General features: G+C 41.7%; 1 protein-coding gene across 1 annotated transcript; it reads right to left on the reverse strand.

Moving 5' to 3' along the window:
• Nucleotides 1-13,644: 13,644 nt before the first annotated feature.
• LOC149434711 (E3 ubiquitin/ISG15 ligase TRIM25-like) lies at nt 13,645-16,626 on the reverse strand. Its single transcript, XM_089663493.1, has one exon. It carries the CDS (start codon nt 16,476-16,478, stop codon nt 14,862-14,864), a length of 1,617 nt encoding a protein of 538 aa, XP_089519619.1. The 5' UTR covers nt 16,479-16,626; the 3' UTR covers nt 13,645-14,861.
• Between the last annotated feature and the right edge of the window lie 782 nt (nt 16,627-17,408).

Consider the following 17,408-nt stretch of genomic DNA (forward strand, 5'->3'; position numbering starts at 1 on the left):
CTTCCTCACTACCTATCACAGTTTCAGAGGCTCTGAAATTCCAGGATTGCACAACCCCCCCCCCTCCCTTTTTGGAAAGTCTCTCACATGTGGTATCCCCATACTCGGGAGAAGTAGCAGAATATGTTTGCAATTCCACATATACCCATGGCATGTGTCAGTAATATATCATTTAAGTGACAACTTTGTGTAAAAAAAATGTAAATAGTTTTTTTTTGTAATTTTCCAAAAACTAGTGGTAAAAATAAATTCTTCTATTGTCTCAACATGCCTCTCAGCAAATAGTTTGGTGTGTCTACTTTCCAAAAAGGGGTCATTAGGGTGGGTTTTGTGCTATACTGGCATTTTTTGCCCAATATTTACACACATCAACCACATGTTCACATGAAAAAAAATCAGTATTTTTTGCTAGAAAATTACTTTAACCCCCCAAACATTATATATTTTTTTTAAAGCAGAGGCTCTACAGAATAAAATGGTGGGTGTTACAATTTTTTATGTCACACAGTACTTGTGCAGTGATTTTTTGAAATGTAATTTACACTTTTTTGAATTGTAATGCACAAAAACACAATATATTGCCATTTGTTTGTTAACATTAAAAGACGATATTCTGCTGAGTAAATAGATACCAAATATGGCATGCTTTACAGCTGCGCACGCCCTGTGCAACGGCGCCAAACTACATACATTTTTAATAGGCAACGTTTTAAAAGCCTTTACAGACTACCACTTTAGATTTACAGAGGAGGTCTAGTACTAGAATTACTGCCCTTGATCTGACATTCGTGGCGATACCTCACATGCATGGTGCAACCGCTGTTTACATATTGACATGGGGCCAATGCTTGTGTACACCTTTGCACGCGAGCGCAGGGGGACAGGGGTGCTTTAATTTTTTTTAAACTATTTATTTCGCTTTTTTTATTTTTACACTGTCTCTTTTATTTATTTATTTTTTAACACTTTTTTTTGTTATTACAGGGAATGTAAATATCCTCTATGATAGCAATAGGCAGTGACAGGTATTCTTTTCTGAGAAATCTGGGGTCTATTAGATTGTAGATCTTTCCACTGCCCTTAAAGCATCTGACCACACCAAGATTAGTGTGATCAGATGCTTTCTGTTTATATCCAGTGAAAACTGAACTGATAAAATGCTAGGAGTTTCTGGTTTCTTAGACCATAGAGATGATTGGAACCATTCCAGTCTCTGGTCAGCTCTATAGTCAGCAGGCAGAACCACGGCTGCTTTCCTAGGTTTCCCGGTGGCACGGGACTGCCCGAAAAAGCTGTGGAAGGGTGCAGGAAAGAGGGGCATCCCCTCCCACTGCTTGTAAAAGCAATCCAGTGGCTAATTAGCCACTAGGATTACTTTTACATGACTGCTGACCTTTGGCTTAAAAAAGCAATACCAGGATGATGCCTGTGGCTACAGGCATCATCCTGGTATAACCACTCAAGTCCAACGACGTCACTAGTGCTTGTTGGGCATATATGCAATGTTCTTTTTTTTTTCATGCAACCTATGGGCTGAACGAAAAAAGAGAACCTAGCAGTTTCCTCCATTCACAATGATAGATGTGGATGAAAAAATCTCTGCCATAAAAAGTGTGTGATATGCCCACCATTAGCATATACCACCCTGCATCCACCCACTTCTAATGTTGGGCATACATGTAAAGTTATTTTTTTCATTCAGTCCGTGGGCTGAATGAAAAAAAGATCCTAAGAGATTCCTCCATTCACATCGATCAATATGGATGCAGAAATCTCTACCAGAAAAAATGAAAAAATATGCGTCGAAGCATAGGGGTGATCCACTCACTGATCACCCCAAGCCCCATGCTTGAGCATATATGTTCTTTTATTAAATGCAGATGAAAAATCTCATCCAACAGCGCTGCACGCACTGACATATATTCTGAGAGCAAGACCCCGTTGCTGTCAGAATAAACAGATCGGTGCTGCAGCTGAATGGTGTTCCTGGAAAGCAAACAACAATGGTTAACAATAAAACGCAGTAACACTAGAACGTTAACTCAATAAAACAATAACTGAATGGTATTCCTGCAAGGCAAACAATGGTTAACAATAAAACAAAGTAACAATAGAAGATTAACTCAATAAAATGACAACTCTTTTTTGAAGTTATTTATTTATTTTTTAAATTTTGTTTTTTTAAACTGTTAAGAACAGCCTCTGATTTTTGGGTCCCTCAAAATTTGATAGACAGTTTCCTGACTATCTAACATCTTTCGAGACCCTGTGTGAAAATGGTGAATATGTGCCCTAGACTGTGCCATGCTGTACCCAATTATATCCTAATACTCCACTAGTTTGTGGTAGCAACAGAAGTAGTCCTTGAGGCAGAGACCAGGTTGGCCAGGACAGGAGGGACAAAAAAAGTCGGTGTCACATCTTATTCCGTGTCTGCTACAGACACATCTTATTTGGGGTGACCTTTGGGTTGGGGTACCAGAGAGGACATCCAAAAAATGCCGTGCATGCAGCCATCTAACTGCATCTGGATTTGGGGATTGGGCCACAGCACCTTCTGGATACAAAAGGGCCGTGATGATCTCTTCCTGAAATTTTAGGAAAGATCCACTTCGTCCAGTTGCTTTGTAAATTGCAAAAGCCTTATATATAGTCAATTGAAATAAATAAATAGACATCTTTTTGTACCAGTGTCGAACTATGCGGGAAACTAGGTACGAATTCATCATTTGATAGTTGAAGTCCACCCCTCCCATGTTAAGGTTATAGTTGTGGACACAAGAGGGGTTTCTCAACAACCCCAAATGCCATGGAAATTTAGATGGTCGTGTCTGCGTTAATGGAAGACAGAATGAAAACATCACGTTTTTCCTTCCACTTCACTGCAAGCAATTCATCATTTCTCAAGCAGGCTTTCTCACCCTTTCTAAGTTGGGTGCTTACAAGCCGTTGGGGGAAGCCCAGGCGATTAGGTCACATGGTGCCACATAAGCTAATTCCAAGATTGTACAGATGTCTAAATAGTGGCAAGCTTGAATAGAAATTGTCCACATATAAGTGGTACCCCTTGCGAAACAAAGGCGACACAAAGTTCTATACTATCTTGCCACTGCTCCCCATGTAGTCTGGGCTATCAGGGGGCTCTACTTCACTGTCTCTTCCCTTATAAACCCTAAAATTATATCTATAACCAGTGGCCCCCCTCACTGATCTTATACAATTTGACCCCATATCTGGCACGCTTACTGGGGAGGTAGTGTTTGAATGCAAGGCGGCCAGTAAAGTGAACGAGGGACTCATCCACGCAGATGTTTTCCTGGAGCATATACATATCTGCAAATTTCTCAGTGAGGTGGTTTATGAGGGGCCAAATTTTGTAGATCCGATCCACATGAAGCGCATTATCATCTCATATCTACATCTGGCCATGGCAGCTGAGAGCATGAGCATGTGATGAATCTGGTCTGTGGACCAATACGACCACAACTCTTTTTTGTAATGCCCATGTTGAGGGTTATGCCCAAAAAAGTTTTAAATTCGGAAACCATTATAGCTTTCCATGCAAATGGTCTGGCAAGAGCTGAATTTGGGTTGGAGACGATATATTGTTGTGCGTATAGATTGCTTTGGCACACAATCAAATTATACAAATCTGAAAAATAGCTCCATAAAATCAAGGGGAGTAGTTAAACTTGCTGTTTCCACCTGAATTTTGGGTTGGGCAGTGAATGGGGGAAGTATGGGTGCTGCAGAATCTCTGGGCTGCCAATCAGAATTTGCAAGCACGTCTGGAAGGACACTATGACCTCTACGGGCCAGTGTGCGAGGTCTTGGTGACTGCGGGACACTGCTTTTGCTAGCTACCGCACCAGCTTGTACTGCACTTATGGGACTCGCCACATCACCAAGTGATACTGCAGTGCTGGTATCAAAAAGACCAGGATATACTAGGCCGCTGGTGCTCACCAGCTCACTCTGCTGCATATGAGACAAATCATGCGTTCCTAGCACTTCAGCATCATGGGGTCGTGTACGCTTGATCTTACCAGGGACCTCTTCTCCATTGTCTGAGTTACCTGTCGAGGTGCCGCTGATTTCTACAGGTTCGTATTCTGAGGCGGATTCTGTCAGAGAGGCTTCCCCTTTGCTCTCATCTGACATGCTCAAAATCCTGTAGGCCTCTTCATTAGTGTACCTTTTTTGGGACATTTTGAGCTCTAAATTTACAGGTACCTAGTGCAACTCCCGGGAAAAAGAGCGTATGGCAGTCAGGGACTACTTGAACCGCTAACAATAAAATTCACCTGTTAGTGCTAGCAGAGATCAGGCCTGACTCTGTTAACGCTGTGGTTTTGTGTGCAATGTATCAAAGGTGACAGTGAACAGAAATTACACTGACACTGCACTTCTTGTTAGAGGTTGGGGGGTAGCGTTGGGGCTAAACGCAAGTGCTGGCAGCAAACGGGGCTGATCCTGCTAAACTGTAATTTTGGAGACACGAATATTAAGGGGGCACTGGTATAGTATTGTTTGTGATCAATATATTGATATGTACAAACACTATACTAGTAATGACGGTGATCAGCGGCCTATAGCATGAGTGGAATAGTGGGTTAGCTAGCTGAACCTGGCTGGGGGGGGGGGGCGCTAACTGACCCGGACGCTATCTGACATTGCTAGTGGCAGTAATACAATGATCAGTGAAATATATTGTACACTGACACTGTACTAATGGTACTGGTAGGGTGACAGGGGGCAATCAGAGGGATAATGTGGCAATCAAAGGGTTAAATGTCTCTAGTTAAGGTGTGTGGGTGCAGTGTGCTGCATTTACTCACATGCAGTGTCTCAATCTTCTCTCTCTGGAACACAATGGTTCCAGGCAGAGAAGATCCAGCTAGATCCTGTGCCTGTACTTACAAATACAGGAACAGCTCTGCTTCTCCATTCGCTGTAGGAGATCTGCAGAGTCCCTGCCAAAATCACAGCCGAGACCCATTGACAAGCATCTCCTACAGCGAATAACAGCAAGTGTTAGCAGGGGGGTTGTGCGCATGCGCGCTCCAAAGCAGGAAATAAACAGCAGGGTATGTTCCTGGTTCTGATGGTGCCGCCTGTCCGTAATACATTGCAGGCAGGCAGCTCAGAAGTGGTTAAAAATGTATTTTGTTACTGAAAGTATTGTTTGAAAACAGGAAAGAAAATATGCAAAAATGGCTTGGGAAGTGAAAGGGTTTAATTCCCTTACTGTTGACTGACTCCCTACCTCTGCTGGAAGTCTATTATATGAAAGCTTTGAGGAGATAAAATATCCACAGGACAGGGAGATGTGCCAATTGCAAGTTGAAAGAAAAAAAAACAGGTTCCTTTATCCATGTTATACAACACAGGTGGACGACTCTCCCTCTGCAGATATTGTATGAGGTGTGACAATTTACTTTCAATATGTTTTTTGGTATTATACAAACAATAAACCAACAGTAGTACAAAAATGCATTAAGCATCAGTATCAAATATGCATAACGAGCGGGGAAAAGTTGAGAACTCTGTGTTTTATTTTGTTTTTAAGTTATACAAATAGAACTGTCATTGTAACATATGGCTTCCTATGTATAATGTCCAGTATTCCTATATGGGCGCCTGAGGTCTTGTGGTCCTCAGAATGCAAGAATGCTTTCCAGCACCTAAAAAAAATTCTTTAGTTTCTGCCCCAGTCTTGGCTGCTCCTGACCCAAACAGACATTTTTGTGTCCATACAGATGCCTCTACCTTTGGATTGGAAGCAGTGCTACACCAAGTGGAAGCTGACGGCAGTGAGCACCCTGTTGCCTACATCAGTTGCAAGCTGCTATCCTAGGAGGTGGGGTATGCAGCTGTGGAAAAAGAATGTTTGGCATTGGTGTGGGCCCTGAAAAAACTTCAGCCATATCTCTATGGATGATCCTTCATGGTGCTCACTGACCACAACCCCATAATCTGGTTGAATTGAGTTTCCAGGGACAACAGATGCTTATTGAGGTGGAGTCTTGCCCTGCAGCCTTACAACTATACTGTGCAGTACAGGCTGGGATGATAAAGCAGCAATGCAAATGGACTTTCCCGGCACACTGGGATTGTAGTATAGCTTCCAGACATCCCCAAGCTGACTTGTATTGGATCTAACTGGATCTAATGAATATGGAACAGGGGCCAATATTGTCACAGACTTGGGCAGCAGTAGAAACATTGCCTGGAGAACTCTGTGTTTTATTGCGTTTTCAAGTTATCCAGGAAGAATTATCATTGTAACATATGGCTTCCTATGTATAATGTATTCCTATGCGGGCGCCGGACTGTCTGGGGTAAGCTTTGTCTATAATAATGAGATTAGCTCTTATCTGATGGTTTTCTGCATAAATTCAGTGTGTTTCTCTAATAAAGCAGTTCTTCTTGTTTACTCCAAAAACGTGTTGTCTAGTACATTGGGGTAACTACAGCTATAGTCACTTGCTTCGTGTTCCAGAGCTTAGGAAACAGCTTCTTGGCAAAGATACCCAGTCGGGATGTCAGGAGTCTGTTACACCATCCATAGACATAAACAGGTCAAGGCAGATGTAAGCAGCTATTTGTGTAAAGTAGTGCATGACGTAATGCACTGAACACATGTAAGGTGCATTTGGTGCCTTATGTCTGTGTGTAAGGTGGTGTTGGTACAATCCCCAGTTTGGTCACTAGGAGAACGCCCTCCCCTATGTATAAATAGTGGAATATGTTAGAGAATAGGAGGAGTTTGGGCAGATAGACTAGAGGACAAGAGTGAGACTCCAGAGTTGGCCCCCAAGGGACCTGGTGAGGCCCTTTCTGCAGCGATGTAGAGCTTCCAGCAACTGGGATTCCCTGGCTGGGAAATGCCTGGAGAGATCCTGGTACCCTGGATAGGAGGAAGTTGGGGAAAGGACATAAATTGCCTAATCTGGGAAAGTACCAACAACTGCTGCCTTAATTGGTGAGAAGTTGTGTGGCTTGTCTACCTTGAAGTTGTGAAAGTAAAGCTTTGAAAATGTATTGCTACCAATGACCGGTCATCTGAACTGGTATCTGGCTCAGCCATGAAGAATGCAGGGTGCACTGTCAGGAATGGTAAGGAACATGTGATGTCAACTGTACATGTTATATGCTCCCTCATGGAGCAGGGAATCATGCTAACATAAATTAGAACAAGAGGCCTGTAATGCAGGCCATAGACGGTTCGTTTATCGGCCGATTTTCCGTCCGAAAGAATAATCGGCCGATTTTCACACTGTTAGTGGGGCAAAGGCATCGACCGATTTTCGCGGTTCCTCCTCATTTCTTTTATCGGTTATGCTGGAAAATTTGTGAAAAACGGCCAATTTTCGCAATCATTGGTGGCAACATCAGTTTACAGAACGACCGATGTTTTGTTTTTTGGACGGAAAATCGGCCGATAAACAAACCGTCTATGGCCTGCATTAGTGGCACCTAGGAAAGAAATGTTATGCTCGTGTTCTAATGGCCCTGCCTACATTTTTTATCTGCTACTTTACGCAAAAACAGTGGGTTTGGGTGGTCCTTGGGGACTGATGAAGATTAAACACTGTCATCTCAGTACTGTTAGTTGTTTTAAATGTTTAAGTGTTGGGGTTAAAATGATGGTTATGATTAGGATTACAGGGAAAGTTGTAAGGAGAGTTAGTGTTGGGGTTACAATGAGGGTTACTGTTAGGGTTACAAGGAGGGTTAATGTAATGAATACAGTGAGGGTTAATGTTAGGGTTACATAGAGGATTATTATTGGTTACAGGGAGAGTTAGTATTAGAGTACCAGGAGGGTATGGTGTTAGAGTTGCAAGGAGAGTTATAGGGAGGATTAGTGTTGGGTTTACAGAGATGGCTAGTAATAGATCTACATGGATGGTTAATACTAGGGTTACAGTATTAGGGTTATTGGGGGGGGGGGGGGTAAGTGTTAGGGTTACAGAGAAGGTCCCCACAGAGGAAGAGTGATGGGTGCCAAATGGGTGTGGAATGTTGTCAGACCTATAGAGGCACTGGTGAAGCCCGTAGCCTAGTGAATTTCTGTCCTTTGACTACAAAGATATTTTTGATGGGCTCCATTGGGGGAAAGATTTTGGCCCTGGAATTTGTAGTATCTATCTGCTGCTTTTGATGATTGCTAATGGAAAATGTTAGCAGCACAGCAGCTATGTGGTTAGCACTTCTGCCTGCCAGTATTAGGGTTGTTGGTTTGAATCCCAACCCTGGTACTATCTGCCTGGAGCTTGCATGTTCTCCCTGTGCTTGCATGGGTATCCTCCTAAACTCCAAAGACATACTGGTATATAAATTGGCCCTAGAAATTATGAATGTGACAACCTGTCATTGTATGGGCTCAGTGGCCACAGTTAGCTGCTCACACCTGTCAAAAACAGCAGCAGGAATCAGTAGATTCCTGTCACTGATATTCACACCATGGCAAAATGCACGTGCGAATGTAGCCTTAATGGATCCCTACATGTCAAGCATTCAATGTTGACTCATCCAGCATTATCTGCTGCTACATACTGTGTAGTCATCTTGCCTCTCACAAGGGCTGCCATCAAGATCCCTGATTTTACACTGAGAACTGACATACCTTTAGACAAATTCTGGAATGGAAAGTTGTTTCTGACATAATAGTTACCTTTGATGAATATCCAGGAACACCTCTATATAGGAGGACTGTAACTACTGTTGATGACAGACCTTTTTACATAAAACTTTGTAGATTATTAATATTCCTTACGGAAAATTTTTGATAAGTGTGACCAATTTTAATTGTTTTAAAGTGGTAGTAAACCGCACCAAAGAAGAACAAAATGGACCACCAAGTGGTTTTAGTCATAATGTGCTAGTATGCCCAGCATACTAGTACTTTGACACACCTCAAACTGAAGCCCACCAGCGGCGTGCTATCACAGGTCACGGTGCTTCCATCTTTACCAGGTCTTCCTTCTGGGTTCATGGACTTCAGCCTTATGAATGGCTAAGCTGCGATGACGTCACTCCTGCGCATGCACATGGGAGTCATGACTGCGTCACAGAGCTCTGAAAGAACAGCACGGGTATCCCATTCCTTTAGAGCACATGTGCTGGTGATGTGACCAGCTGCTGCAAAAGTAAATATCTCATAAACAGTGCACATTTAGGAGACATTTACTGTACCTATGTAATGCGGGCCATAGATGGAATGAAAAACGGCTGAAAATCATCTGAAAAAAAAAAATCGGCCGATTTTCGGATCGTTAGTGTGGTAAACGGTCGGCCGTTTTTAGTGATTTTGACCTTTTGGATTATCGGCACTGCTGGAAAATAATCGGCCAAATTTGTCGTTCTGCCGATTTTCGTGGCAATGATGGACAAATCTGCCGATCTTTTTCCGATTTTAAAAAATGCGCATGAGCAGTGGCATGAAAGAAGAAGGAAAAGAAGAAAAGGAAAAAAAGAGAATATGAATGAGAAGAAGAAATAGAATATGAATAAAAAGAAGAAATAAAATATGAAGTAGAAGTAGAAGAAATAGAATATGAATAAGAAGAAGTAAAAGAAGAAATAGACTATAAAGATGATGAAGAAAAAGAAGAAAAAGAATATGAATAAGGAGAAGAAAAAAAAAGAATTTCAGTCTGATATTATATTTGACATTTAAAAGTATAGCAACATTGTATCTATTTGTATCCAAATAGAAACATCTGTATCTGAAATTGATACAAATAGATACAATGTTGCAACTTTTTCTCCTTCTTCATATTCTACTTCTTCTCCTTCTTCATATTCTATTTCTGCTTCTTCTGCATATTCTATATAATTGCCGGCCGTAGATGGGATGAAAATCAGCCGACTTTTTTTAACCAATGGTGGTAATGTCGGCTGATTGAACGACTGATTTTTCGTTTTTTTTTTTTTAAGTTTTCTCCCGTCTATGGCCTGCATAAGCCTTATTATAGACTTACCTAGAGGTAAAGATCAAAGAAGTGGATTTACCACCTCTTTAATAAAGTGGTCTCTTTTTTAAAGACTACAATCAGCATTTTTAGTCTGCCACTATTAATTATCTAAGGATCATTTTGATACTTTGTTTATTTTTTTTATTTTTTTTTTTTTAACTAAAAGTGGGACTAAATGCAAAATAAGTAAAAATATGCTTTCTGATGCAGTCTTTGTTTTTCTGCATCCCCCTGCAATAGTTTTTTTTACCTGTTGTTCTGCTAGTCTGTTATTTTTCAACTTTCCAAGCTGTCCATCAAAAATGGCTGTTAGAGGGTTAAGAAAAACCATTTAAAGTAGACACTTGCCTACATGCAATTTTCTATTGAATATACACTGAGCTGCGCATGTGCAGCTGTGTCAGAATAACAGACACACATGAAAATGCATGGGATGAAGTCACCCCCCCCCCCACGACCAATCAAGAGGCTGAAAACCAAGCACCTGGAAGAAACTTGGGGAGGAGATGAATTTGGTTGATGGGGGATGCAACCGCTAGTATTTCTAGGAGTTTAGTTCTGCTTTAACACTGACATGAGGGGGTTACAATGATCAGCTTTAATCTATTTATGTAAAATCTTTGATCCCCCAAATGAAAAACAAGTTGTTTCTGTTTTCCTCTGAAAAGCGGCTAATGGCAAATTATTTTTCAGAGGTGTTTAACAGGCAGTGAGGAATCAACATGTCCCCTTCTCACCACCTGTTTTAACCCTGTAAACACTGCACCACTACGTTGCAACCCTACACCAAGCAGTTGCAGGTGAAGCTGCATTCACTTGAATAGGTCACATTTGGTGGCAGTAATGCTCTCGGAACACAGTAGGGGGTTTAATTTTTATGAAGCACTTAGGAAGCACTGCTGTGGCATGGGTACAACCCAATCCAGATGTCTTTGCAGCATAAGATTGCATTCACATGGGCGTACCTATCTGTACACCTGTGCAAAAGGTCATTTTTGCCCGCAGGGTATGCAAAGCTGTTTCATGCATCCGTGTGTAGACAGTCCCATTTGTACAGGTGCAGGTACATGCACCCACATGGCAATAAAATTGAGAGCAGTGGCTGTGTCCTTATATCCACTGCATCCCAACAGACATACATGGAACTACAGGCATGCACATGCAAGGAACACTTGTGCATCCTTTGTGGGCAAAGATTGGCTTTCACACAGGTGTAAAGATAGGTACGCCTGTGTGTATGAGACCTAAAGTGACATTAGCCTCCCTAGCGGTCTCATTATGTCAGTATTTCTCTGCTCAAAGAGGTACATTTTTTTGCATGGAAATATGTATTTTTTTATTGTAGGCCTGTAATTTTTAGGAATAACTCACTGAAATCTGTCCGAACAAGTGTCTAGTAAACATCTCGGGTATGTTAAAATTTGAAACACGAAATCATAAATTATAATTTAATAAATAATCATAAAAAATAATATAATAAATTTAATTCAATATTATAATCAAACCAAAAACACTGAAATTTGAAATATAGCACCAAGTTTGCACATCACTGAGCAAAGTCGCAAAATCGTTTTCAGTGTCTGATGACGAATTTCCCCACAAATCATTATCACTCAATTCTGCAAGTGGTTCAAATTCACTATCGCGGTTTTCTAGCTGGTCTAAAATCGCTTTTGACCTAAAGGGACACTTTTTGGACGCCATGGACATTTCTCATTTTCCAGGCAGAAAGAACGGTAAAAATGCAGGCAGGGCACAGGACAAAGCATTAGGGACAAAATGTATGTGAAATGCTTTGATACAGTAATGTTTTACTATGTAATTTTAGTGTATTTAGTGAATGTCACTTTTTCACATTTTTACATTTCCTGCCAGTTCAGTCCCCCATATGTCCTGACATCGCAGGGAACGGAACCCAGAAGACGGATGCCGGCATCGGCCCGAGGACATTGCAGGGGACACTGCAGGAGGGACATCGCGGGAGCGCAGGACAAGGTAAGTTAAGAACAGATCCTGGAACAACGCTGCAGGGTATTCCAGAATGTAGCTCGGGGTTACCGCTTGTGGTGCTGAAACTTTACCCCGAGCTACACTTGGGAATACCCCCAGGGAGGTTAACTAATATCCTTATTCTCCAAAAAACATTCACCATTCAGCAAATTTTCTGAATTATGAAGAGAGAAGCAGCATGCCAGTGTCTGACAGCAGAGGACTCTAGTACAGCAGGGCCGGGGGGGGATGAGGAAGGGGTCCAGTGTAAGGTCACCCTACAGATTTTCTTTATAGATGAACTAACATTTTAATGAGGAACTCCGGTTATGTTTGAAAAAAAAATAAGTCAGCAGCTACAAATACATAATCCAGTGCTGTCATTACCCCGGCTGGTTCTTTGCTGGTTATCAGGTCCCCATCTTGCTGGTGGGAAGCTGGCTGTGACTTCCTGGGGCTTCACAGCTGGATCCCATGTGCAAGTCAAAGTGTGGTTTCTGAATGGTCCCGCAGTCCCCTGGGACATCTTGTGTGTCTCAGGAGCAGGGGCGGACTGACCATTTGGAAACCCGGGCACTGCCCGAGGGCCCGGGGTCAGTAGGGGGCCCCATGAGATACCCCTGGTAACTTTTTCATAGGCTTTTTTGGGTTTGGGCAAGGACAGAGGGGCCCCATGATCCCCTATTGCCCGGAGGGTCAGTAGGGGGCCCCATGAGATGCCCCTGTGCCTTTTTCATAGTTTTTTTGAGTTTGGGCAAGGACACAAGGGCCCCATGATCCCCTATTGCCCGGGGGCCCCATGAGTTGTCAGTCCGCCCCTGCTCAGGAGGTTGCAGGGGTTGGGAATGAGGGGGAAAATTTTCACTTCGCCGAGGGGTGAGGGAGGAGGATGATGTGAAGTTATTAACCTTTTGCTGTGCTTATCTTGGACTACAAAACAATGATTTTTCTAGGGTGTGGAGATAGGTAGAAGGAGGGGGAGATTCAGTAGTTTAACAAATAACACTGGGCAGGTCTGACACCACTTGGACCACAGAAATGCTGTTTGTTGTATTAATACACACCAGAATTTAGGTGCTGAGTGCATTTCTGGCAGATCAACAGGTATTTTTCTGTACTTGCAGGGTTTTTAAGAAATAAAACATAATATGCATGTATAGCATATATTTTTGCCCTAACAGACTTCACATGGAATTTATAAAAAAAATTTCTGAGCAAGACAGATACAGACTATGCAATTACAATTTCAAGCAGTGTGGTAATCCGCAGCAACCAATCAGAATTTGGTTCACTGAGATCAGACTATTGAAAAGCTCCCATCGGTTTCTATGCTATTATGCTTTGCATTTAGCGGTTTGCTCTTGTGTGAATATACTGTATCAAATAAGCCTACAAATTTTAGAACTAAAATGTAAAATGAATGCTATTCACCTACATTTTTGTATTTTCTTTATTATACAATTCACGCTTAAGAAATTTAAAAAAAATGCATCCTCAGCAACTTTTATTGTTTGTGGTCTGGAAGTACAGAGAGTTGGGTGCTCTGAGAGCAGTCATACTGGAAATCTGAGTCTCTTGTACAGTGGCCCATTTATATATATTTGTAAACAGACAATATTCAATTATCCAAAATCTTAGATAACTAACTCAAAAAACACATAACTCAAAAAACTCAGTTCATTTTATTTATTAAAATGTATGTAAAAAAACATTTTTACAGTTTTGGATGAAGTAGGGAAGGATTATTTCATATCATTTTCATTTAAATATATATATAAATGCATAACTATTTTCACATAATACAATTCCCTCCATGTTTTGTCCTGGTGACCAGAAAGTGTTGGGAAATGCAAAATTTTACAGTTGGCACCGGAGCAGGAGGTGAGGGGAAATTTTCCATTGGGGATAAAGGTTCTGCTGACAATTGTCAAAGATGGAAATTCCCTTTAGTTTTCCCTTTTATTCCTTCCATTTCCATTTTCTCTTGTGCATCCAGAACAGGAAGGAAGGGGAAATCTCCCCAGTGGGGCAGTCAGCAATAAATAACCTGACAGAAGATGCTACCCTTCCCTACTCTATGCAAAAAAAAAAATGTTTGGCTATACATACACTTTAAGAAGCATAAATCAATAGGGCATTAGCTAATTTTTGGGGGCATTGAGATTAAGAAAGCTAGAAAGAAGTAACAAGTCTGGATTGTAGAGGACGGGGAGAGAGGAGAGACAGTAAGACTGGATTGTGATCACATATTATGGCATCATCTTTCTCTATGGCTCTCCACATTGAAATTACATGGCACATGAAATCTTGGAGCTGCCAACTAAATTGGTGCTGGAAGACAGGTATCTATAGAATGGCCAGCAGCTGTCATTGAATGTGGGTCTCATTCTAATCATGGTCTCAATGGTGCCACCAGCCCAACATATCTTATTTGCATTCGCCTAGGTGGCAAATGCCCCCCAGCCCAGTCATACCTTGTAGAGCACTCAGGGAGCCCTGAAATCTGGGTCCCTCTATTGTATAAATCTCAGCCTGCTCCTGTGCTTGGGTCCCTATCACAAGTATTGACTGATAACTAGGATGGATAAGCCTGCTGGACAAAATTGAGGTGTGGGAAGACCCAAGTTCTTGGCCACAGGAGTTGGTTAAGATTGACCTAACAGCACTCTTCCCCAAGTGCTGACGTATTCTGGTCATCTGAGGAGTCCAATAATATGACAGGTTTTTCAGGTATAACAGTCATTACTGACAGCTGGGCTCTATAAAAGAGGAACATTCTATAGAAAACATGGCAGGACACTGAGTGACACTACCTATTTCCATTGGCTGTAAATTCAACCTAGTCAAATTCCCTATGATCTCACCAGTTTCAGGTAGAAATCTCACATTTTAATGTCGATTACCCCCACATATTGTTAAAAAACCATAATCATCCCATACAAGTAGAGCAGCATGGAGAGGCTCAGTGAAGGTGGCAATGTAGGTGTGCAGGTGGTGGATTGGGTTGCCCAGATCATAAAATGAAATCTGCCCAGCCTCATAATCTAGTAATACTCTAATCTTATCACCTGTGATAATATCAGGTAACTGGAACCTTATGTGGTCATGTATCATAAAATAGTCAGTATTCCACCTCTCCATTACCCAAGACTTGTCATTATATCCAAATTCCTGTAGACCAGACAGGCCTCCTGCACTCCTTTCTCCTCCTTTTCTTTGTATACTAGGATAACACATGCCGACTTTCCAATAATGGGATCCCCTGACGTCCACTTCCCAGTAATGTCTCCCTGAGTTGAAGGTCCCTCTGCTTATAACCTGAGGATAAAACTGAAAAGTCTCTGGTGTTTCTGGGCGATTTTGGTTTCCCAACAAGGTTGCAGTTTTCATATCATCTGATATATGAATATTATGGGTAGCAGAGTTTCCATCCAGCAAAATGTCTATGGCTTCCTGTATATAGATCCCTCCATTAACCTCTGTTATTACATTAGCTAAACCTTTGCGTAATATTTGCGAGATTTCAGTCACATTCAGATCACCATCAGTTTGTAGCTGTTCTGCAAATGTCTCTGTGTCCTCATTATCTTCATCCACAGTATTACACAAGTCACCTGTGTCTAGTTCCTGTGGGACAGTCAGTGGATCTGTCTTGCTACACAGCTCCTCAATGTGATTCAACCTCCTGGACAATTCATCCTTTTTTGTTTCTATCTGCTGGATCATATCTGAAATTAAAAGATAATGCTCATTTTCCTGCCTGGAGATCTCACTTAGGATTCTGTTCTCCAGGTTGTCCAGCTGTCTCCTGAGTTCCAAAAACAAGTCAATGACCCTCTTTATTTCAATGTCTGCTGTTTTCTTTACTTTCCTCTGATGTTCCTGCAGATTCTGGACTTTCTTCTCCATCTCCTCTTTCTTTGTCATCAGTTTCTGCAGAATATTTTTCATCTTCTTTGTCCTCTCAGAGATTTCATTCATTGATTCCACTTGGTCACCTTTATGTATTGCAATCAGACAGCAGGACACACGGACAGACTCAGAGTTCTCAGTGCTGTTATACTCCAGGATCTTCTTATGGAGGGAGCTTTTCCTATCCTCTGGAGAAGTTGTGGGGTCAGATAGGACGTGTTCTTGTGACTTGCTGTGGACCTTCAAATGGTTACTGCACAGAGAAGCTTCACACAGCAGACAGATCTGAACAGCAGGCACAAGAGCATGAATACAGTAAGTACAGGAGATGCCGGGTTCCTCTTGATCTGGCTGAGCAGACAGGAAATCCTCAACTATGTTACCTAATATTATATTCTTGTGCAGTGCAGGTCGCTCCTGGAACTCCTCTCTGCATTCAGGACAGGAATAACCTCCAGCCCCCTCCTGTGTATCCAGCACACGATCAATACAGGATCGGCAGTAGTTGTGTCCACAATTTAGCAAAACGGGATCGGTGTAAATGTTCAGACAACCGGAACATTCCAGCAGCTTTCTCAGATTAGCAGACGCCATCACTGCCAGCAGAGAGACATGAGGATGTTTCAGACTGCTGAGAGTGCGTGTTCCTACCCAGGGTGAGGCTGGGGCTGTGACTCATGCTGCATTCACAGGATTGTTCACATAGAGCAACCTTGATAAGTGAATCCCTGGTCAAAGCTGCCTGTTTAGATAAAGAATAAAGGTAATACAAAAAAAGATTAGATACATTTGTAGCAAGGGCTTATTATTTGCATATTTATTATTTGCATACTTAGTGACATGAATGTCTTTTTAAAAAATGCTAATATAACTTACATGCATTAGCTGATTTTTCTATAAATTTCTTCCTCTGAACTTACTTTTTAAACTGTAAAAAAACACACCCCTGTTTTATTTGTACCCCCCTCTGTCACTAGGACCTATGAAGTCCCGTAGAAGTCTCCTGTGTGTGCACGTTCATGCTTTGAACTACAACTGTACATGCAGTCATTCAGAGAAGCCATGCTTGTCCTCCTCTGACAGCAGTGATTGACAGTGGATCTGGGCTGCCTATGAGTGTGAACAGCTGCAAGTACAGTTATAGTTCAAAGGGGGATTGCACACGCACATAGAAAAGACTCCTATGGGACTCGACTCCAGAGGTGATACAAAGGGCACAAATAAATGTCAGTGCGACTGGGGGACAGTTTAAAAAAAATAGGCTCAGAAGAGGAAATTTATAGAAAAACAGCTAATACATATACGTTATATTAGTATCTGAAAAAATGACTATAATGTTGCTTTAATAAATAAAGTCACAAAACGGATATGTATGTTCCCAGGCTGAACTAGATGGACTGGTGTCTTTATTCAACCTTATCAACTATGTAACCATGTATGTGCAAAATAATACAGCTGTAAATTATTTTTGCTAAGGTCTTGTTCACATGGGCAATGATGCCTGTATAATCTGACCGGGGCGGT

Source organism: Staurois parvus, unplaced genomic scaffold, assembly GCF_062004578.1.
Source record: "Staurois parvus isolate SC_StPar_1 unplaced genomic scaffold, SC_StPar_1.0 ptg001698l, whole genome shotgun sequence".
NCBI lineage: Eukaryota > Metazoa > Chordata > Amphibia > Anura > Ranidae > Staurois > Staurois parvus.